The sequence below is a fragment of the Geotrypetes seraphini genome, chromosome 15, assembly GCF_902459505.1.
Source record: "Geotrypetes seraphini chromosome 15, aGeoSer1.1, whole genome shotgun sequence".
In the NCBI taxonomy this organism is placed as follows: domain Eukaryota; kingdom Metazoa; phylum Chordata; class Amphibia; order Gymnophiona; family Dermophiidae; genus Geotrypetes; species Geotrypetes seraphini.
Window position 1 is genome coordinate 55,919,252 of NC_047098.1, and position 18,449 is coordinate 55,937,700.

General features: G+C 42.9%; 1 protein-coding gene across 2 annotated transcripts in view; it reads left to right on the forward strand.

Annotated features, from left to right (window-relative positions):
- Positions 1-18,449, forward strand: part of SPNS2 (sphingolipid transporter 2) — a 208,396-nt gene that overhangs the window by 155,388 nt on the left and 34,559 nt on the right. For both annotated transcript variants that reach the window (XR_004537091.1, XM_033921929.1), the window contains exon 9: positions 14,455-14,520. Coding sequence is in view for 1 of the 2 variants with exons in the window: in XM_033921929.1 (XP_033777820.1) it covers positions 14,455-14,520 (66 nt within the window). In the remaining variant the exon portion in view is untranslated. The remainder of the gene's footprint in view (positions 1-14,454; positions 14,521-18,449) is intronic.

Genomic DNA, 18,449 nt, shown 5'->3' on the forward strand with positions numbered 1-18,449 from the left:
TCTCAGAGAAATTTTGGTGGTATAAGCTAGCACACTGTTTCTTAACTCAGTTCTGGAGTACCCCCTTGCCAGTCAGGTTTTCAAGATATCCACAATGAATATGCATGAAAGACATTTGCATATAATGGAGGCAGTGTATGTAGATCAAGTTTATGCAAATTCAATGTGGATATCCTGAAAACCTGACTGGCAAGGGGGTACTCCAGGACCAAGTTGAGAAACACAGAGCTAGCACATGGCCAAAATTTCTCCATCTAGGTGGAGGAGACATTAGGGATATTCCAGGGGCCGGATTGTGTACATCCGAGGGTGATGAAGGAACTTAGAGAAGTTCTGGTAGCTCCGCTGACTGACCTTTTCAATGAGTCTCTAGAGTCGGGAGTGGTACCGGAGGACTGGGGAAGGGCTGATGTGGTCCCTTTCCACAAAAGTGGAAGTAAGGAAGAAGTAGGAAATTGCAGGCCGGTAAGTGACTTCTGTGGTAAGCAAATTAATGGAAACGCTTTTAAAACAAAGAATGTCAAGTTTCAGGAATCCTGTGGATTACAGGACTGGAGGCAACATGGATTCACTAGAGGCAGGTCTTGTCAGACAAATCTGATCAATTTCTTTGACTGGGTGACCAGAGAATTGGATAGAGGATGTGCGCTAGATGTGATGTATTTAGATTTTAGCGAAGCCTTTGACAGTGTTCCACACAGACATCTAATAAATAAACTGAGTGCCCTTGGGATGGGTCCCAAAGTGAAGGGATGGGTCAGTCACTGGTTGAATGGAAGGCGACAGAGCATAGTGATCAATGGAGATCAATCTGAGGAAAGGGATGTTACCAGTGGTGTGCCTCAAGGTTCTGTTCTTGGGCCTGTTCTTTTTAACATTTTTATAAATTATATTGCTGAAGGGTTGTCGGGTAAGATTTGCCTCTTTGCGGATGATACTAAACTCTGCAATAGAGTAGACCTTCTGGATGGTGTGAATAACATGAAGAAAGACCTGGCAAAACTTGAAGAATGGTCTGAAATTTGCATTTGGGCTGCAAAAACCCAAGAGAACGGTACAGTTTAGAATTTATATGCACAACAGAAGAGCGGGACTTGGGTGTGTTTGCGTGTGATGATCTTAAGGTGGCCAAACAGGTTGAAAAGGTGACGGCGAAAGCTAGAAGGATGCTAAGTTGCATAGGGAGAGGTATGACCAGTAGGAAAAAGGAGGTATTGATGCCTCTGTATAAGATTCTAATAAGACCTCATTTAGAATATTGTGTACAATTCTGGAGGCCACACCTTCAAAAAGATATAAAAAGGATGGAGTCGGTCCAGAGGAAGGCTACTAAATGGTCTTCGTGATAAGGCGCATGGGGACAGGCTTCAAGATCTCAATCTGTATACTTTGGAGGAAAGGCAGGAGAGGGGAGATATGATAGAGTCGGTTAAATACCTACGTAATATAAATGCGCATGGGTCAAGTCTCTTTCATTTGAAAGGAAGCTGAGCAATGAGAGGGCATAGGATGAAGTTAAGAGCTGATAGGCTCTGGAGTAATCTGAGGCAATACTTTTTTTACGGAAAGGGTGGTAGATGCGTGGAACAGTTTCCCGGAAGAGTTTCAAGTTTCAAGTTTATTCATGGCTTGATATACTGACCATCACATGTATCTGGGCGGTTTACAATATCACAAATTAAAAGGTTTAATATAAATAGATAAAACAAAATAATATGGGGTAAACCTAAAACTATGACAATTGAGACTGATTAGAAATGAGAGGATTTTTGGGGATAGGAAAGTAATTAATTACAATGATAAATAAAAATAAAAGTGGGGGTAGAGGAAAGGGAAGTAACATGAGGAATATAGGGATATCGCTTCTTAAAAGCGGTTTTTTGTTTTCTCACTCACTTGTTGGTAGGCATCTTTAAAGAGAAAGGTTTTAAGATTTGTTTTAAATTTGATTAGGGTGGTGGAAACAGAGACTGTGTCTGAATTTAAAGGGGGATTGGGATAGGCATGTATGATCTCTCAGAGAGGGAAAGAGATAATGGTTACTGTAGATGGGCAGACTAGATGGGCCATTTGGCCTTTATCTGCTGTCATGTTTCTATGTATTAGTGAAATTCAGCCCTCTCCATATGACTTGTGCATTTAAAAAGGTGGTCTGCCAAATAGCAGGTATTAAACATTGTACAGATAACTTATCAGCATAAAGTTATACATGTATATTCAGTGACAACACTTCTATGCTCAGTATTGCTGAATATACAGTATGTGGGTAATGGGATAAAACCAGGACTGGGTCAATCTTAAACGGAACACTCCACAATCACACAACCTCAAGGGAACCAGTTATTCAACACTCCAAAAACCCCTGGTAAATATTCACTTGTTCCCTACTCAAAAGAAATTAATTTTATATTAGGACTTCTATTCAGCTCAAAGGATATCATAGGAAAGGGAGGAAAGAGCCTCAGACTCCTTCCTGCCGTTGCTCATTAGCTTTCAAGCAGCCTATACTTCTGAGCTACCTCATTGGCTCAAAAACCTCTTCCTCCTAATGATTTTCTACTGATTTTTTCAATTAATTTTAAATGGAGCCAGTTAGCAACCTTACTCCCCCCCCCCCTCCCCTTTATACAAAGCTGCGTTAGGCTTTTTTATTGCCAGCCACGGCGGTATTAGCTCGGAAGCTCATAGGAATTCTATGAGCATCGGAGTAGAGAATGACACGGTGACAAAATTCATCACCGTTCCCGTCCCCGCGGATAACCGCGGGAAACCATCTTCATGTCATTCTTTAAGGAGGGAGGGAAGAATCAGAGTATGAATGGCCACAACCACTGACCCGCAAGCTTTGCTTTGAAGAATGCTGGTGTAGAAGGACTGAGGTTGAAACAGACACTACAGAATGACAGTCTCTGGTATCCAGAGCAGATATTGTGATGTCATAATGCCTCATTCCACCAGTGCCTAAGAGCCCATCACATCAGTGATGTCACAATGGCTTCATTATCCTTGGCTCCCATAAGAATCAGAGTATGAATGGCCACAACCACTGACCCTCAAGCTTTGCTTTGAAGAATGCTGGTGTAGAAGGACTGAGGTTGAAATAGACACTACAAAATGACTGTCTCTGGTATCCAGAGCAGATATTGTGATGTCATAATGCCTCATTCCACCAGTTCCTAAGAGCCAATCACATCAGTGATGTCATAATGGCTTCATTATCCTTGGCTCCCATAAGAATCAGAGTATGAATGGCCACAACCACTGACCCGCAAGCTTTGCTTTGAAGAATGCTGGTGTAGAAGGACTGAGGTTGAAATAGACACTAGAAAATGACAAGGGATTATTTCCCACGGTTATCCGCGGGGACGGGAACGGTGATGAATTTTGTCACCGTGTCATTCTCTACATCGGAGCTAATACCGCCACAGCCAGTGATAAAAAAGCCTAATGTGGCTTTGTAAAAGGAGCACTCCGTTAAGTATTTCTTTCTTGTGCTTCAACCCTTATCAAAAGAGCAGCCAAAGTCATTCCACTTTCATTTTATTTGGAAAAATGCCCCAGAAGATCGTAACATGAACTGTACGGACAGAAATGAAAGCAAATTCACAAGCACATCTACTGTTAAAAGCTTTTTCACATAAAAATTTTTCACTGCAACCAACACCTAGTCTGCAAAAGAACATATATATAAACCTAAAATACTTCACTTGTGTAACAAAGTACATCAAACCTCAATGGAGCTAAAGGTGTGTGCAAGGAAGGATTAAACAATAGGCCAAGTAGGCACGTGCCTAGGGCCCGACATGGTCAGGGGGGCCCGATGAAGGAGGGCATCAACATTGTTTTTTCCAAACGGCGATGGGCCCCTCCAGCATCGATCGGCAACGCGGGCCCCACCCCGATCGACAGAAAGTAAGACAAGCAAGCAACGCGGGTAAGAAAGGCAACGGGAACTGTAATTGTGCAAGCGGTGCTCGCATGGTGGGGTGGGGCGGGGCAGGGGGCCCAGTGTACTTGTGTACCTAGGGGCCCTCGACAAATTAATCCTGCCCTGGGTGTGTGTAGTATTAGGTGCTGTGAATCACTAAGGCATTTGAGATGAGTATCTTTTTCCGCTGTAGCACATTATATTTTGATGATAACATAGAAACATAGAAAGATGACGGCAGAAAAGGGCTACAGCCCACCAAGTCTGCCCACTCTACTGACCCACCCCATTAAGTCTGAGTGCTAATGACCCAGCTCCTTAACTCGACCCTCGCAGGGATCCCACGTGGATGTCCCATTTATTCTTAAAGTCGAGCACGCTGGTGGCTCTGATCACCTGCTCCGGAAGTTTGTTCCACTGATCCACCACCCTTTCTGTGAAGAAATACTTCCTGGTGTCACCACCAAATTTCCCTCCTCTGAGTTTGAGCGGGTGCCCCCTTGTGACCGAGGGTCCCTTGGGAAAGAATATGTCATTTTCCACCTCGACACGACCTGTGACGTACTTAAATGTCTCTATCATGTCACCCCTTTCCCTGCGCTCTTCTAGAGTATAGAGCTGCAATTTGCCCAGTCTTTCTTCGTATGAGAGACCCTTGAGTCCGGAGACCATCCTAGTGGCCATCCGCTGGACCGACTCAGCTCGAAGCACATCTTTACGGTAATGTGGCCTCCAGAATTGCACACAGTATTCCAGATGAGGTCTCACCATGGTTCTGTAAAGTGGCATTATGACTTCAGGTTTGCATAGGTTTTGCATAGATGTACATTTTTGCTAGTGAAATTGCATTGTACAAGGTATAAGGCTTAGGCTGTCCCGAGTAGGTTTTTTCTGCCAATGAGGTTTCTTTTGCCCCATTCAGTTATCCACCAACCTGTCTATTGGGAGGTGGTGGTGTTCTGAGGCTTTTTCCTCCTCTTTAGACTAACTCCATTCATGCCATTTTCATTACTTTTGAACTCAATGCACTTTTTTCAAAGCAAAAAATCGTGACTGAATGATTCACAATCTGACTTAATGATTCACAGCACCTAATACTACACACACCTTTAGCTCCATTGAAGTTTGATGTACAGTGGTGCCTCGCATAACGAACGCCTCGCACAGCGAACGCTGCGCACAACGAACTTCAGGTCTTGCTTCCTACAACGAACTTCGTTTCACACAACGAAGTCGCCCGAGCTGCATCCTTCCGCGCAGGCACTGCGCTTAACTGCCCTCTCTCCGCCTGGCTCCCTGTGCAGTGGCGGACCGTCGGCTCGCAGGGGCCCGGCGCCTACTGCTGATGCGTTGGGGGGGGGCGGAGCTACTCTCGCCGCTTCCCCGATGCTAGAAAAAAAAAAAAAAAATGAACAGTTAAGTCCCAGTTTTTGCCGCTGAGACTCTGCCCTCTCTCACTGTAAAATTAGACTCTACTTAGTCTATCTTTAAATTTAAAAAATGTGTGTTGTTTTAAAAAACAATTATGTTTTTAGATGTATCTAAATAAAAATAATAACAAAAAATTTATCTTTTTTTATATCATCTTAGCATATTTTATGCTACAGAATGAATTATTTTTTTTAACATGTATTGTTATGGGAAAACGCGTTTCACATAACGAACTTTTCGCATAACAAACTTGCTCCTGGAACCAATTAAGTTCGTTGTGTGAGGCACCACTGTACTTTGTTACACAAGTGAAGTATTTTAGATTTATAAATATTCTTTTGCAGACTACGAGAGTGTTTGTTGGATTATAATTTTTGATTCTAGTATTCTTTACTGTTTTTTCTAAATGTTTTCACTGCAGCCATGAACACAGCCCAAAAGCAGTAAATGAGAAAGCAGGTTAGGGCTTCTTGACAGATTCCACAAGACAACAAAATCCAAATAGCGCCAAAAGGTTCCACAAAGGAAATGAAGCGGCAAAACAACAAAAGATCGGATGTACCAGTCTGTAGTTTAATAAGCGCCCAAATAACTTAAAACAATCATCTTAAAAACAATCCACAAAGATACCCACAAGATAAAAACCAAATAATGTATAAAATACAAATGACCCGAAAAAGGACCGTGTTTCGGCCAAATAAAAATGCCTTCCTCAGGGGTCATATAGGGTCCTTGGCTGTCCATATAGGGTGCTGTGCTGTTTGTTTGTAGCCTCTTAACTACTTGGACTTTTTGTGACTTTTATGTTTTTATATTTAAGACTGCCAAGGACCCTATAAGACCCCTGAGGAAGGCATTTTTATTTGGCTGAAACATGGCCCCATGTTGGATCATTTCTATTTTATACTTAGGTACACAATAACCAGGAGGGATATTTGCAAGAATGAACATAAAATTTAGCAAAAGGGGGAAAATAAATATAAAGTGAAACCTTTTTATCAGACTCATCTAATATAATAAAACGCTAGGCCGCGCATGTGCACTTCCTATGTGTGCGCCGGTTTTCCATGAGCTGTAGCGACACATAGGAAGTGCGCATGCGCGGCTTACGGTCTGTCCTGTTGAAAGACGCAGCGGTGGCTATTCGCACGATCCCCGCCTGCGTTCCCTACCTTCCAGTAACTTTGCCGTCGCCACCTCTGCGCTCTCTCTCTTCCTCCCCCCCCCCCGAGACGGATGTCGACCGCGGCGGCCAGAGTCGGATGTCGGCCGCGGCGGCACAAGAATGCAGGGTGGAAGAGGCGCTTGCGCTGGGTAGAAGAGGTGCTCGCGCCGGCGCAAACAGGTGGCTGAGGCCCGCATGAGCTCACTGGCCAGAGACGAGGCGCCCACTGTCCCCGCAGTAAAGGTTCGTCGGCCAAGAACACAGCAGCCCGGCCCGCAAACAGACCACCACCTGCCTGCATCAGAATCTTCAGCAAGACTGCTGGAAGGGGACAGAGCTCCTCTTTTGAGTCTGCCCTGGCAGGGAGAAGAGGTACTACTACACAGGGGGGATCAGGTAAGGGGTGCTGCTGGACAGGGGGGAGGTAATTCTAGCACCCGTTAATGTAACGGGCTAAAAAACTAGTTTTAATATATTTCTTGACGAGTCAAATAAAATGTATTACATTACATTTGGTTTTCTTAGTCAATCTTTATTTCTGTGCATTCAAGTGGACTAACATGGTAGCCACAATGCTTTAAGATGAAAGAGGGCAAACAAAACCACGGACTCAAAAGCACAATGCTTTATCATGGCTTTTGCGGTTGTCATTGGCAGAGTGTAGCTTTTCACTTAAGCTAGAAGTCTCCCATGATATTTTTTTTTTTTTGCAAGGATCAGTATGCTATTCCATCACTAAAGCAGCAACTTGTCTTCAGTTCTTCAGCAAGCTGAAATTAATGGTCCCTAGTGGACTATAATCTGATTTTTTATATTCAGTCAGGATTCCAGAACCTTGTCTTATCCAGGATGCTAAGGGCCCCACAGCACGCCTGCTCTGTTGACCCGTGTATCAAAATTTTGTTCACTAAAAAGGCCCTGTTTGCTGAATCTAATAACATGATTAATGGTGGGTTGGGGGGGGGAGGGGAAGGATAGCTCGCAACTTTTTTCAGCTGTAGTTTAAAGTGGGTTCAATTCAGGTACAGAAGGTGTTTTCTTTAGTGGAATGCAGTCAGAACATTTTTTCTTTGTGTTTCTGAGCATGTTTTGGGTTGTTTGGGTTGTTTTTTTTTTTTTTTTTTTACCATTATGTCATCACAGGAACAATATCATTAAGAGAGCATGCTTTTTCGGCTTGCCAGGAACATGGATAATGGCACTGACATTTCCTTTGTTATTTCAAATGACTGCAGATTCCTATTTTTCTTGCCCCTAGGGCCTTTCAGTCGACATCTGTGCCTGGGGCAATAAAGGGTTAAGTGACTTGCCCAAGATCATAAGGAGTTGCAGTAGAATTTCAACCCTGGCTTCTGTGATTCTTAGCCACTGCTCCCAAAATCAATAAATGGCGTCCACGGTTACGCATGCATTTGGGTATATGGTAATACAATAGGGTCAGTTAATTTGTTAATTAGCACCTAATTGGTATATTAATTGGGCAAACAAAAAGAAACACTGTAGAATCAATGTCTTGGTACACTTCTCCTTCCATATTCGTGGTTTCAGCATTCATGGTTTCGATTATTCACGGTTTTTAGCTTGCTGGCTCCTCCCTTAAAATTACATCAGCTTGCCTAGATAAATCGACGATTCCCAGCAGTTTCTTCACCGTGTTTTGCCTCTCCTTCAGGAACCGGCCAGGTCTCCCACCATGTTATTCACGGCTTCACCATATTCATGATGATTTTTAATAGAAAACAGCGAAAAAGTTATTTGTGGTTTTTCTGTATTTGCGGTTCTGTTAATCCCCTATCACAGCGAATATGGAGGGAGAAGTGTATAAAAATGTATTGGTGCATAAGATAAAATCCAACCAAAGGCAGTACAGTAAGTATGATAATCCCAAAACAAGTAATGCAAATGATATAGATCCAATAAAACACAGTCAGTATATGATACAGATCAAACATGGTCCATGTTTCAGCAGGAAGGAGTAAAATGCGGACCTCACAGACCTGACAGACCTCGCGGATCTAAAACCGCACGCCCTTAAAAATCTGACGTCCGTGCCACTTGTAGTTTCTGTCTCTATGACAATTTAGCTCTGACGGATCTGTCTCAGCATAGGGAGGGAAAAGTATTAGGATCCGTCAGCCCTAAAATGTCATAGAGGTCTGTCAGAGCCAGAGACTAAAAGTGGCGCGGACCTCAGATTTTTAAATTTACTAAAAACAAACAATGTATATACTCTTTAAAGAGCACAGAAAATCTTCTACGTGCTAATCTGTGATCCATGAGTAGCGCTTCCGGATGGTTTGCAGCCCTTGAATTCATCAAATTACAAAAATATCATCAATATGAGGATTCGTTTTAGAGCCGCTCCAGCACTAGTCTCTGGCTCTGACAGACCTCTATGACATTTTAGCGCTGACGGATCCTAATACTTTTCCCTCCCTATGCTGAGACGGATCCGTCAGGGCTAAATTGTCATAGAGGCAGAAACTACAAGTGGCACGGACCTCAGATTTTTAAGGATGTGCGGTTTTAGATCCGTGAGGTCCGTCAGGTCCGCGTTTTACCCCCTTCCCTGTTTCAGCTAAGAAAGCCTTCCTCGAGGGTCCAGATTATAACAATAGCAATCTGAAATAGATTATGATGTAAATTCTAGATATAAAACACTAAAATCATAGAAATCTGGCTTTCAAGTTTGGCTGTGCTTCAGATTGCTATGATTTTAGAGTTTTATATCCAGAATTTACTTCATATCCCAATTCAGATTGCTTTGTTATAATCTGGACCCTTTCTTAGCTGAAAAATGGACCATGTTTGATCTGTATCTTATACTGACTGTGTTTTATTGGATCTATATCAATTGCATTGCTTGTTTTGAGATTATCGTATTTATTGTACTTTAGCCCTCATTTGGATTTTATTATATACACCAGTAAATTTATACACCAAGAACATCTATTCCACAGTGTTTCTTTTTTGTTTTGGTTTATCCTCTTTTCCTTCAAGTATTAATAATTGGCCATAACAAGCACTAATTGGCAATAATTTGTAGATATACATACAGTGGCATAGTAAAGGGGAACGGGGGGGGGGAGGGGGCGATGGCGACTGCCCCAAGTGCCTCTCCTCCTCTCTTCTTTACATGTTCACCAGCTCAAGCAGCATCTTCTACTTGCTGCTCGCGCCAGCTCCAGCTCCCTTCTGACATCACTTCCTGGTCACAAGGCCAGGACTTGAGGTCAGAAGGAAGCCAATGCTGGCGCGAGCAGTGGGTGGAAGATGTTGCTCGCGCCAGCAAACATTTCAAGGGGCACTGAAGCAGCAGGAAAGACTTGGGGGCCATCCAAGCAGCAGAAAAGAGGGGGGGGGGAGAAGGGGGTGTGCACAGTGCAGCGATGCCATGAGCAAGTTTAAGTTTCAAGTTTCAAGTTTATTAAAATTTTTGATTAATCGCTTAATCTTGCTTCAAAGCGATGTACATACATAAAAGAAAATATTTAAATTACAACTATAAGATAAAATTACATTTTTAAAATTAACAACTTCCCTCTGTTACGCCACTATACACACATAGACTTATGCCTCTGTTTTATAAACTGAGCACTTAATTTCTATGTCTTGCAACGCCAAAGGTGACATGGACCTGGGAGGGGCATGAGCACGTCGGGCATGCCATACAATTAGGCACAATGTCCTAGAACAGTGGTTTTTATTTTCATATTTATAAATCTTTATTCATTTTAAAGCCAAAAATAAGTGCAACATATTATACAGTCATTTTATGCTTTAAAAGCACTTAAATTCAATCAAAATTATATTCTATGACAAATACATATATCACCCCCCCCCCTTACTACATATCCAACAATTTGTTCTCAAATAAAAAATATATCTTCCCACCCACCCTGGACGTGTATTATAAATGGGCAAAATCAACAATCACTCCTTACAGAATTTTGTCAATGGCTCTCAAATATCCATAAGCTTCCTATAATATCCCTAATAATAATAATAATAATAACGGTTTATATACCGCAGGACCGTGAAGTTCTATGCAGATTACAATGATTATTAAAAAAAAAATGTTACAAATTGAATAGAATTGACATAGTTAATATCTATTGTTTAGCAGTTCTAGAGATCTGGTATTGAGAGAGAGATTGTGCAGATCAGTTTCCTATGTACTTTAGGAACAGATATGTTTTCAGTTGTCTCCTAAATTCCCTATACGTATTGGCAAGTGTAAGTAGTTGTTTCAGATCGTTGCCCCATAATGCTGCTTGATAAGAGAGAAGGTATTGGTGATGACCATGAAGGACCAGGTAGACTCTTTGGTCAAAAAAGTTTTGTTTACTCTCTGGAAGCTTCGGTCCATTTTTTGACGCACCATCATTTACAATCCTGGTACAATCCCTCATGCTGAGCCAACTGGATTATTGCGACATCGCCTATCTGGCAATTTCCCAGAAGAATGTGTGGTGATTGCAACTGGTGCAGAATGCAGCAGTCAGGCTGATCTTTGGGTTGAAGAAGTTCGATCACATAACTCCCTCCTACCAACTCCTGCATTGGTTGCCAATGGAGGCGTGTGTGAGGTTTAAGTTCGGCTGCTTTGCTTCAAGGTTCTATTCGGTCTAGCCCTCAAATAAATAACCAACCTATTCTCCTTTTCAACCAATAGACATAAAAGAAGCTCAAACTTGAATTTTGTTTCCTCCCCTGGTTAGAGGATGTAAATTCAAAATTCATCACCAATACCTTCTCTCTTATCAAGCAGCATTATGGGGCAACGATCTGAAACAACTACTTACACCAGCCTTTGAGCTGGCATAAAAGCTCACACCTAAGGTTAGGTACAACAAGGGAGACTTATGCTAGTATTATATAATTTCAGTTCCATTTCTTGAATTTACCCTTAAATATCTCCTCTGCTCCACCAAATGGTTTTACTATATGAAGCCTCACTGTGCAATCAGAGAATAATATGACTCCAGGGAGAAATGTTATGTTATGTGCAGTCTTATGTCCCACCAAATCCTCACAGAATGGAGTTCTAGGCGGGTTGCACAGACTTTGTTTCATTTCATACGAATATCATTGAAACAAAAAGTGTCAAGATAAGTGTGAAGTAACTTGGAAGTTTCATGGCCCCACATCATTCTCTCGTCTTGGTTAGGCTGAGAACTTTTCAGCAGCCCCTCGTAAGCTTAAGCCTGTATTCTAGTAGGCTTATGCATGTGTAACTGAGATTGCATATACTGTATTTCTCCCAAATATATATATATATTTCTCCCCAAATATGTGTATATATGTGTATACATGTGTATACATATTTGGGGAGAAATATATATATGTACTGTACATATATATACATTTGGGGAGAAATATATATATATATTTGGGAGAAATACAGTATATGCAATCTCAGTTACACATGCATAAGCCTACTAGAATACAGGCTTAAGCTTACGAGGGGCTGCTGAAAAGTTCTCAGCCTAACCAAGAAGAGAATAATGTGGGGCCATGAAACTTCCAAGTTTTTTAAGGATGTGCGGTTTTAGATCCGCGAGGTCCGTCAGGTCCGCGTTTTACCCCTTCCCTGTTTCAGCTAAGAAAGCCTTCCTCGAGGGTCCAGATTATAACAATAGCAATCTGAAATAGATTATATATATACATTTGGGGAGAAATATATATATATATTTAGGAGAAATACAGTATATGCAATATATATATATATATATACCAGTATTTTAGTCTGTTACATTAATGGGTGCTAGAATATATGTCTGTCTGTCTCTTTATTTCTGTCTCTCTCTCTGTCCTGCTGTCTTTCTTTCTGTCTGTCTCTCTCCCTGCCCCTGTCCCTGTGTCTTTCTTCCTATCTCCTTCCCTACTTCCCTGTGCAGCAGCCACAGCATTCCCTCTCCCTCCATTTCCCTAGAGGAGCCTGCACAGACCGAACAGCCCGAGCTCCGACCAGTGTAACTTTCCGGCGGCTCCTCTCACGATCGCCGCCTTCTCTGATGCAGGAGCGGCTCGTGAGAGGAGCCGCTGCAGTGTCTTTTAAGTGAAAAAGAAACTTCAGCCAGGCCTGTAGGTCAGGGTTTTCTCGGGCTGACCGCCACCCGCTGCTGGTGGCTCCATGCTCCGTACTCGCCCGCCGCGGCCTGCAGCCGCCGACAGCCGCCGCGGCCTGCAGTCGCCGGCAGCCAACAGCCACCACGGCCTGCAGCCGCCGACAGCCACCGCAGCCTACAGCTGCCACGGCCTGCAGCCGCCGACAGCCGCTGCGGCCGACATCCGCCTCGGGGGAAGAGAGAAAGAGAGAGAGATTCGCGCGCATGCACACTCCTACCTGCGGTGCCCTACAGCGCACGGAAAACGGGTGCACGCAGGTGGGAGTGCGCATGCGCGGCTTAGGGTTTTATTATATTAGATATATTTATATTTCTCCCCAAATGTATATCTGCTTGCCCTGGATATATATATATATATATATATATATATATATTTGGGGAGAAATAGAATGAGAAACTGGAGGAAAAGCCATCAAATCCCATGCATAAAGTGAAAGGAAATCCGTGGGTACTTAGCTCCCACTTAATTTTTATTCAACAATCTCCATTAAAAACATAAAGGAAAAATCCTGGAACGTGGAAACAGATCAGTATTAACTGCAAGGCCTCTCTGGTCTGCCCATCCTTTTTTCCTGTTGCAAGCTGGTTTCTATCTTCAGTTCTTCACCAGTTCTTCTCTTTACTCACCTCACAAAGGCTGGATAGCTCAGAGGAATAAGAACATAAGAATAGTCTTATTGGGTCAGACTAATGGTCCATCAAGCCCAATAGCCCGTTCTCACGGTGGCCAATCCAGGTCACTAGTACCTGGCCAAAACCCAAAGAGTAGCAACATTCCATGTTTCCGATCCAGGGCAAGAAGATGCTTCCCCCATGTCTTAATAACAGACTATGGACTTTTCCTCCAGGAATTTGTCCAAACCTTTCTTAAAACCAGCTACGCTATCCGCTCTTACCACATCCTCTGGCAACGTGTTCCAGAGCTTAACTATTCTCTGAGTGAAAAAGTATTTCCCTGCAATTTCATCGAGGGTCCCCTAGGCTTTGTAATTTTTGTGAAAAATCGACCCACTTGTACTCATTCTACTCCACTCAGCCTTCTCTTTTCCAAGCTGAAGAGCCCTAACCTTTTTAGCCTTTCCTCATACGAGAGGAGTTCCATCCCCTTTATCATCATGGTCGCTCTTCTTTGAATCTTTTCTAGTGCCGCTATATTTTTCTTGAGATAAGGAGACCAGAATTGAATGCAGTGCTCCAGGTGAGGTTGCACCATGGAGCGATACAGAGCCACCAGAACTTTTACCTCTAGTCCACCAACTCAAGTCCCAGTTCTGGCAGCCTGTTTAAAATGAGACAATGATTACAGTAGAAGCATTAGAGTCTGTCAGAATCCCGTAAATTGTGCTTTACACAAGAGCATAATAAGAGAGATTCACTATTGGATTCTATTACTATAGTAACCAAATAGGTAAAATCACAGACTCTCTGAAGTCTTAGTTTCTGGACTTCATCAAACAAAATTATTCCCTTCAGAGTTTTCCCACATTCTTCTGACTGGAATCTGTTGTTGGAGCAGCAGCCCTTATGTTTCACTCCATTCCTAGGTAGTAAATACATTTTTTTACAAAGAGTGTATAGAGATAGCCTGTAGAATTATGCACATGGGAGACATTTCTTTCAGCTCAAGTAATATTTTAACTGGGGAGAGCACACAGATGCTTTAACATAAATTTCATTGCTTTTTCTCTGTCTGTAGTAGTAAATTCTCAGGTAAAGACATAAAAATAAAACATTTGAGCAGTTTGTTAAATATATATATATTTATTAACTGATTTTCTTGTGGTTATCTCTAATGACAGATTTGCATATTTGTGGGAGAAACCCTTCTGTTTTCCAACTGGGCTATAACAGCTGACATGCTAATGGTGAGTTTGAACTGTGGGGCTTGTGAAGTCTTCAGAAAGATTCATAATTCATTTTGTGGGTTTCTAGGCTTTTTTTTTTTCGTGTGAAGCCCCATTTTATACAGGATATCTGTGCTAGAAAAAAGATGTCTAAAAGTCAGGATGTTCACAATTTCCTGTGAATATTACAAAAGGCTTGCTGATCATGGAGCCTTTTGTAAAATACATGCAGGAGCTCATGTGTATTTACTGGTACAATGGTGGAAACAGCAATTTTACAAAAAAACACTTGAAAAAACAAAGCATCTTCACTGAGGATGTTATAAGTGGAAGAGATCATACAGCATGCACAGTGCTGGAGTTTGTACTACTAAATTTACAAAAGAAGCTGGTTAAGCACTGCATTCTTAACTTCAAATATTTGGCTACTCAAGGTCGTTTTAAAGGCCAGAGGGACAAATACTATTGTTCTCTCATTCAATCCTCAAACCCCAGGTCCAAAGTTGCAGTTTGCACTCTCACACTTATGTATGAGGATTTTTGACATATTGGCATATTTCCCTTCTAAAATGGGAAGATCATGTATATTTTAAAACTCCATGCACATCACATCCACAATGAAATCTTTGTGTTCTGTGTGTATGTTAAAATGTACAGCACTGCATACATCTTAAATAGTAGTAGTAGTATTAAAATGACCTGCTTTCTGTTGCATTCTAAAGCCACTTTTGTAATAATGTTATGAAAACTCATTGGTGTGACCTCGATGGCCATGGAAGAATCTTGTATTCTGATTGGCATTGTCCAACTTTTCTCTACTCATAGATTGGACTCACTGAAATAGACAGAGCATATATTGCATAGATGTACAAGTAAGAGGGGGGGGGGGGGGGCTCAGTTAAACAAAGGACTTCTGGTTTTCATTGTATTTTAAGTTGAGAACGTCAGTGGGACTTTTATTGTAGCATGTGACCTACTTCTCAGCAAGTTAAGGCCAATTAAATTACCTGTTCAAGGATAATCACTAATTTTCAGTGGCATTTAACTGGTTAGTGCTGCTGAAAATAGCCAGTGAGTGCTGAACCAGAATCCAGCTACGAGGGTGGTTTGACAAATTTGGTAAAAAAGCAAGTTAAACAATGAGGTCTCCATTGAGGTCTATACACTTTGTTCAGGAAGTTTTCATTCTTTTTTCATATTGTAGGAAAAATAGCTTATGAAAAAACTGGAAATTTGCTAGACTATGGGGCTCATAATTTAAAAAAAAAACCAACATCCAAAAAGTGGCCTAAATCGGTACTTGGACGATCAAAAAGACAGATCGTCCAAGTATCGATAATCAAATCTGGTTTTAGACGTATCTAAAACCAGCTTAGGCCTTTTCCCTGCCTCTGAAAGCCTAGAGCGAAAAGAGGCGTTTTTGGAGGAGGGTTAAGTTTAACCAAAAGTTTAATGAGGTTGCCCTGTTGGAACTTATATGTTTTCACTTAGACCAAGACAAAACAGGTATAAGTTCCGAAAAGGGGCCGCTGAGCTGATCGTGGCTGCCGCGATCAGCTCAACAGCCCCGGCAACCTTCCCACCCCTGCCGCGAATGCGAAATGCCACGAATACTGCCACGAAATACTGTCAGGAGGGATCCCAGGCCCTCCTGATGAGGCACACACCCCGTGAACCCCCCCAAATGCTCCCAAACCCCTGAACAGCCCCCCTGAACCCCCAAATGGCTCCCAACTACCCATCTCCCCCTAACCCTGGACACCCCCCCTTTGCTTACCTTAACGTTGGCTGGACGGACAGGTCCCAGTCCGGCTAGCCAGCAGGCCCGCCATCCTCAGAATGGCAGGCCTAGGGCCTGATTGCCCCAGACACCTAAGGCCCCACCCATAGAAGGGGCCTTAGGTGCCTGGGCCAACCGGAATTGGGCCAGTTTCCTAAAGCCACGCCCATAGGGAAAACAATGAATTCTGGGGTTTCATTAATTAACCCTCCCCTCCCTTTTGGGGGGGCCCTTTTATAAAGCTGTGCTAGTGACTGCTGCTGTGGTAACTACCCTAAAGCCCATAGGGGTTTACAGGGCTTCGTGGCTTTTGCCGTGTGGCTTTGTAAAGGGTAGCAGATAAACTGTTTTGCGAGCTCAATGCGCTGGAGTTCTGTCTTGCTGAAAAATAATGTACTCAGATATATCTCGAATTTCAGAAGTTTCTGCTGCATTAGGATGTGTTTGGGTTATTTGGAAAAACATTGGGAGTCCTGTTCTTTTCTGGTCACTGTGTAGAATAAAAATATAGGCCCAGCAAAAACACTATGAAGAAAGCAACTACGCAAATGGTCAGTAATTACAAGTCAGCATTAAAAAAAATCTATCTGCAGACTCCTAGACCATGATGAAAATTATGACCCAATGCAAAATAAAAATCTTTTTGGAGGGACAATCTTAGATGCATGTGATATGCAGCGTCCCCTGTTATAGTTATTTGTCCTAACCAATCTTGCTTTTGTTGGTTCTGACTCTACAAACCACATTGCTCTCAACGCATATCATGCTTTTGTTTTTACACTGAACCTGATGCAGAAAATGGCACATGACTCATATCTAGTGAAGAACTGCAGACCTCTTTATCACTGCTTTGGTTACAGCTGACTGCTTCAGAAAAAAAAGAAGGAAAAACAAGGATGCATCACAAAACATGTTCCAGACATGGAAAACAAAGTAGAGTTCTGTGGCTTTCTGGTGCAGTCAGCTATGGCCCATGCAGCATATTTCAGAAGTACTTGGAACTCAGGGGCTGATATTAAACCTGCCTAAGTCCCACACTTACCAGATTTTACGTCAATAAAATCCATACCGCCTAGACCCACCCCCAGACCGCCTAGTTCCACCCATACCCGCCCCATTCCTCCCCAATCCCGCCCCCCGCCCCCAGCCCCTTTTCATCAGGCAGGAAGGCATCCACGCATGTGCAGATGCGATGAGATGAAGTCACATGCATGTACATATGCACATGATGTCACCGTGTTGCATGTACACATGTGCGGATACCTCCTCCCAGCGCGATTTCTTTTCAAAACCCAGACAAAGGAGGACATGTCTGGGAAAATCCGGACATATGGTAACCCTACCACACAGTGGCATAGCGAGGGTAGGAGGTGTCACTCCTTCCTTTCCTCCCCCCTCCCTTCCCCCATACTTCTTTAAATCTTCACCAGCTTCTCTGGTCTGTTGTTCACACCACTGTTGGCTTTCCCTCTGATGTCACTTCCTGCTCCCACAACCAGGAAGGGATTTCAGAGGGGAACCAGGCAGGCGTGAACAGCAGGCCGGAGAAGCTGCTCATACTGGCAAAGATTTTAAGAGATATGAGGGAAGGGAGGGCGTGAGCATGGCGTAGGGATGGGCGGAGAGGTGCTAGTGCCCCCACGGTACCCAGAGCGATCCGCTACCCCCCCCCCCTCTTTACTGTGCTACTGGTCCCACGGTTGGTGCCGAGTCTGGATATTCAATGCCGAGCCATTTCCAGCAACCAGCATTGAATTTCAGTTTCACTTTTGGCTGTGGCAACTTAGACAGTTAAGCTGATATTCAGTGCTAACCAGCTATGTACTTAACTGTCAAAGATAGGTCTAGTCCTCTATTTAGGCACCCTATTTTGACTGCTAAACTTAGCTGGTTAACACTAAATTTTCACACTTGACTGGCTAAGTCGTGCGACATTGCTGATTAGCAGCTAAGGCCGGGATTCTCTAACCAGCACCATTGTTGACGGCCGCCGATCATGTGACGGTGACGGTTAGAGAATCACGCATCTGGTAAAGGTAGGCACTGGAAATTTAGGCCTGGAAAAAATGTAGGCCAGGGTTTTCAAGGCCTACATTTCTAGCGCCTACCTTTGATATGAATCTTGTCTCTGTAGATGCTTTACAGCGCCTAACGCCATTTCCAGTGTTAG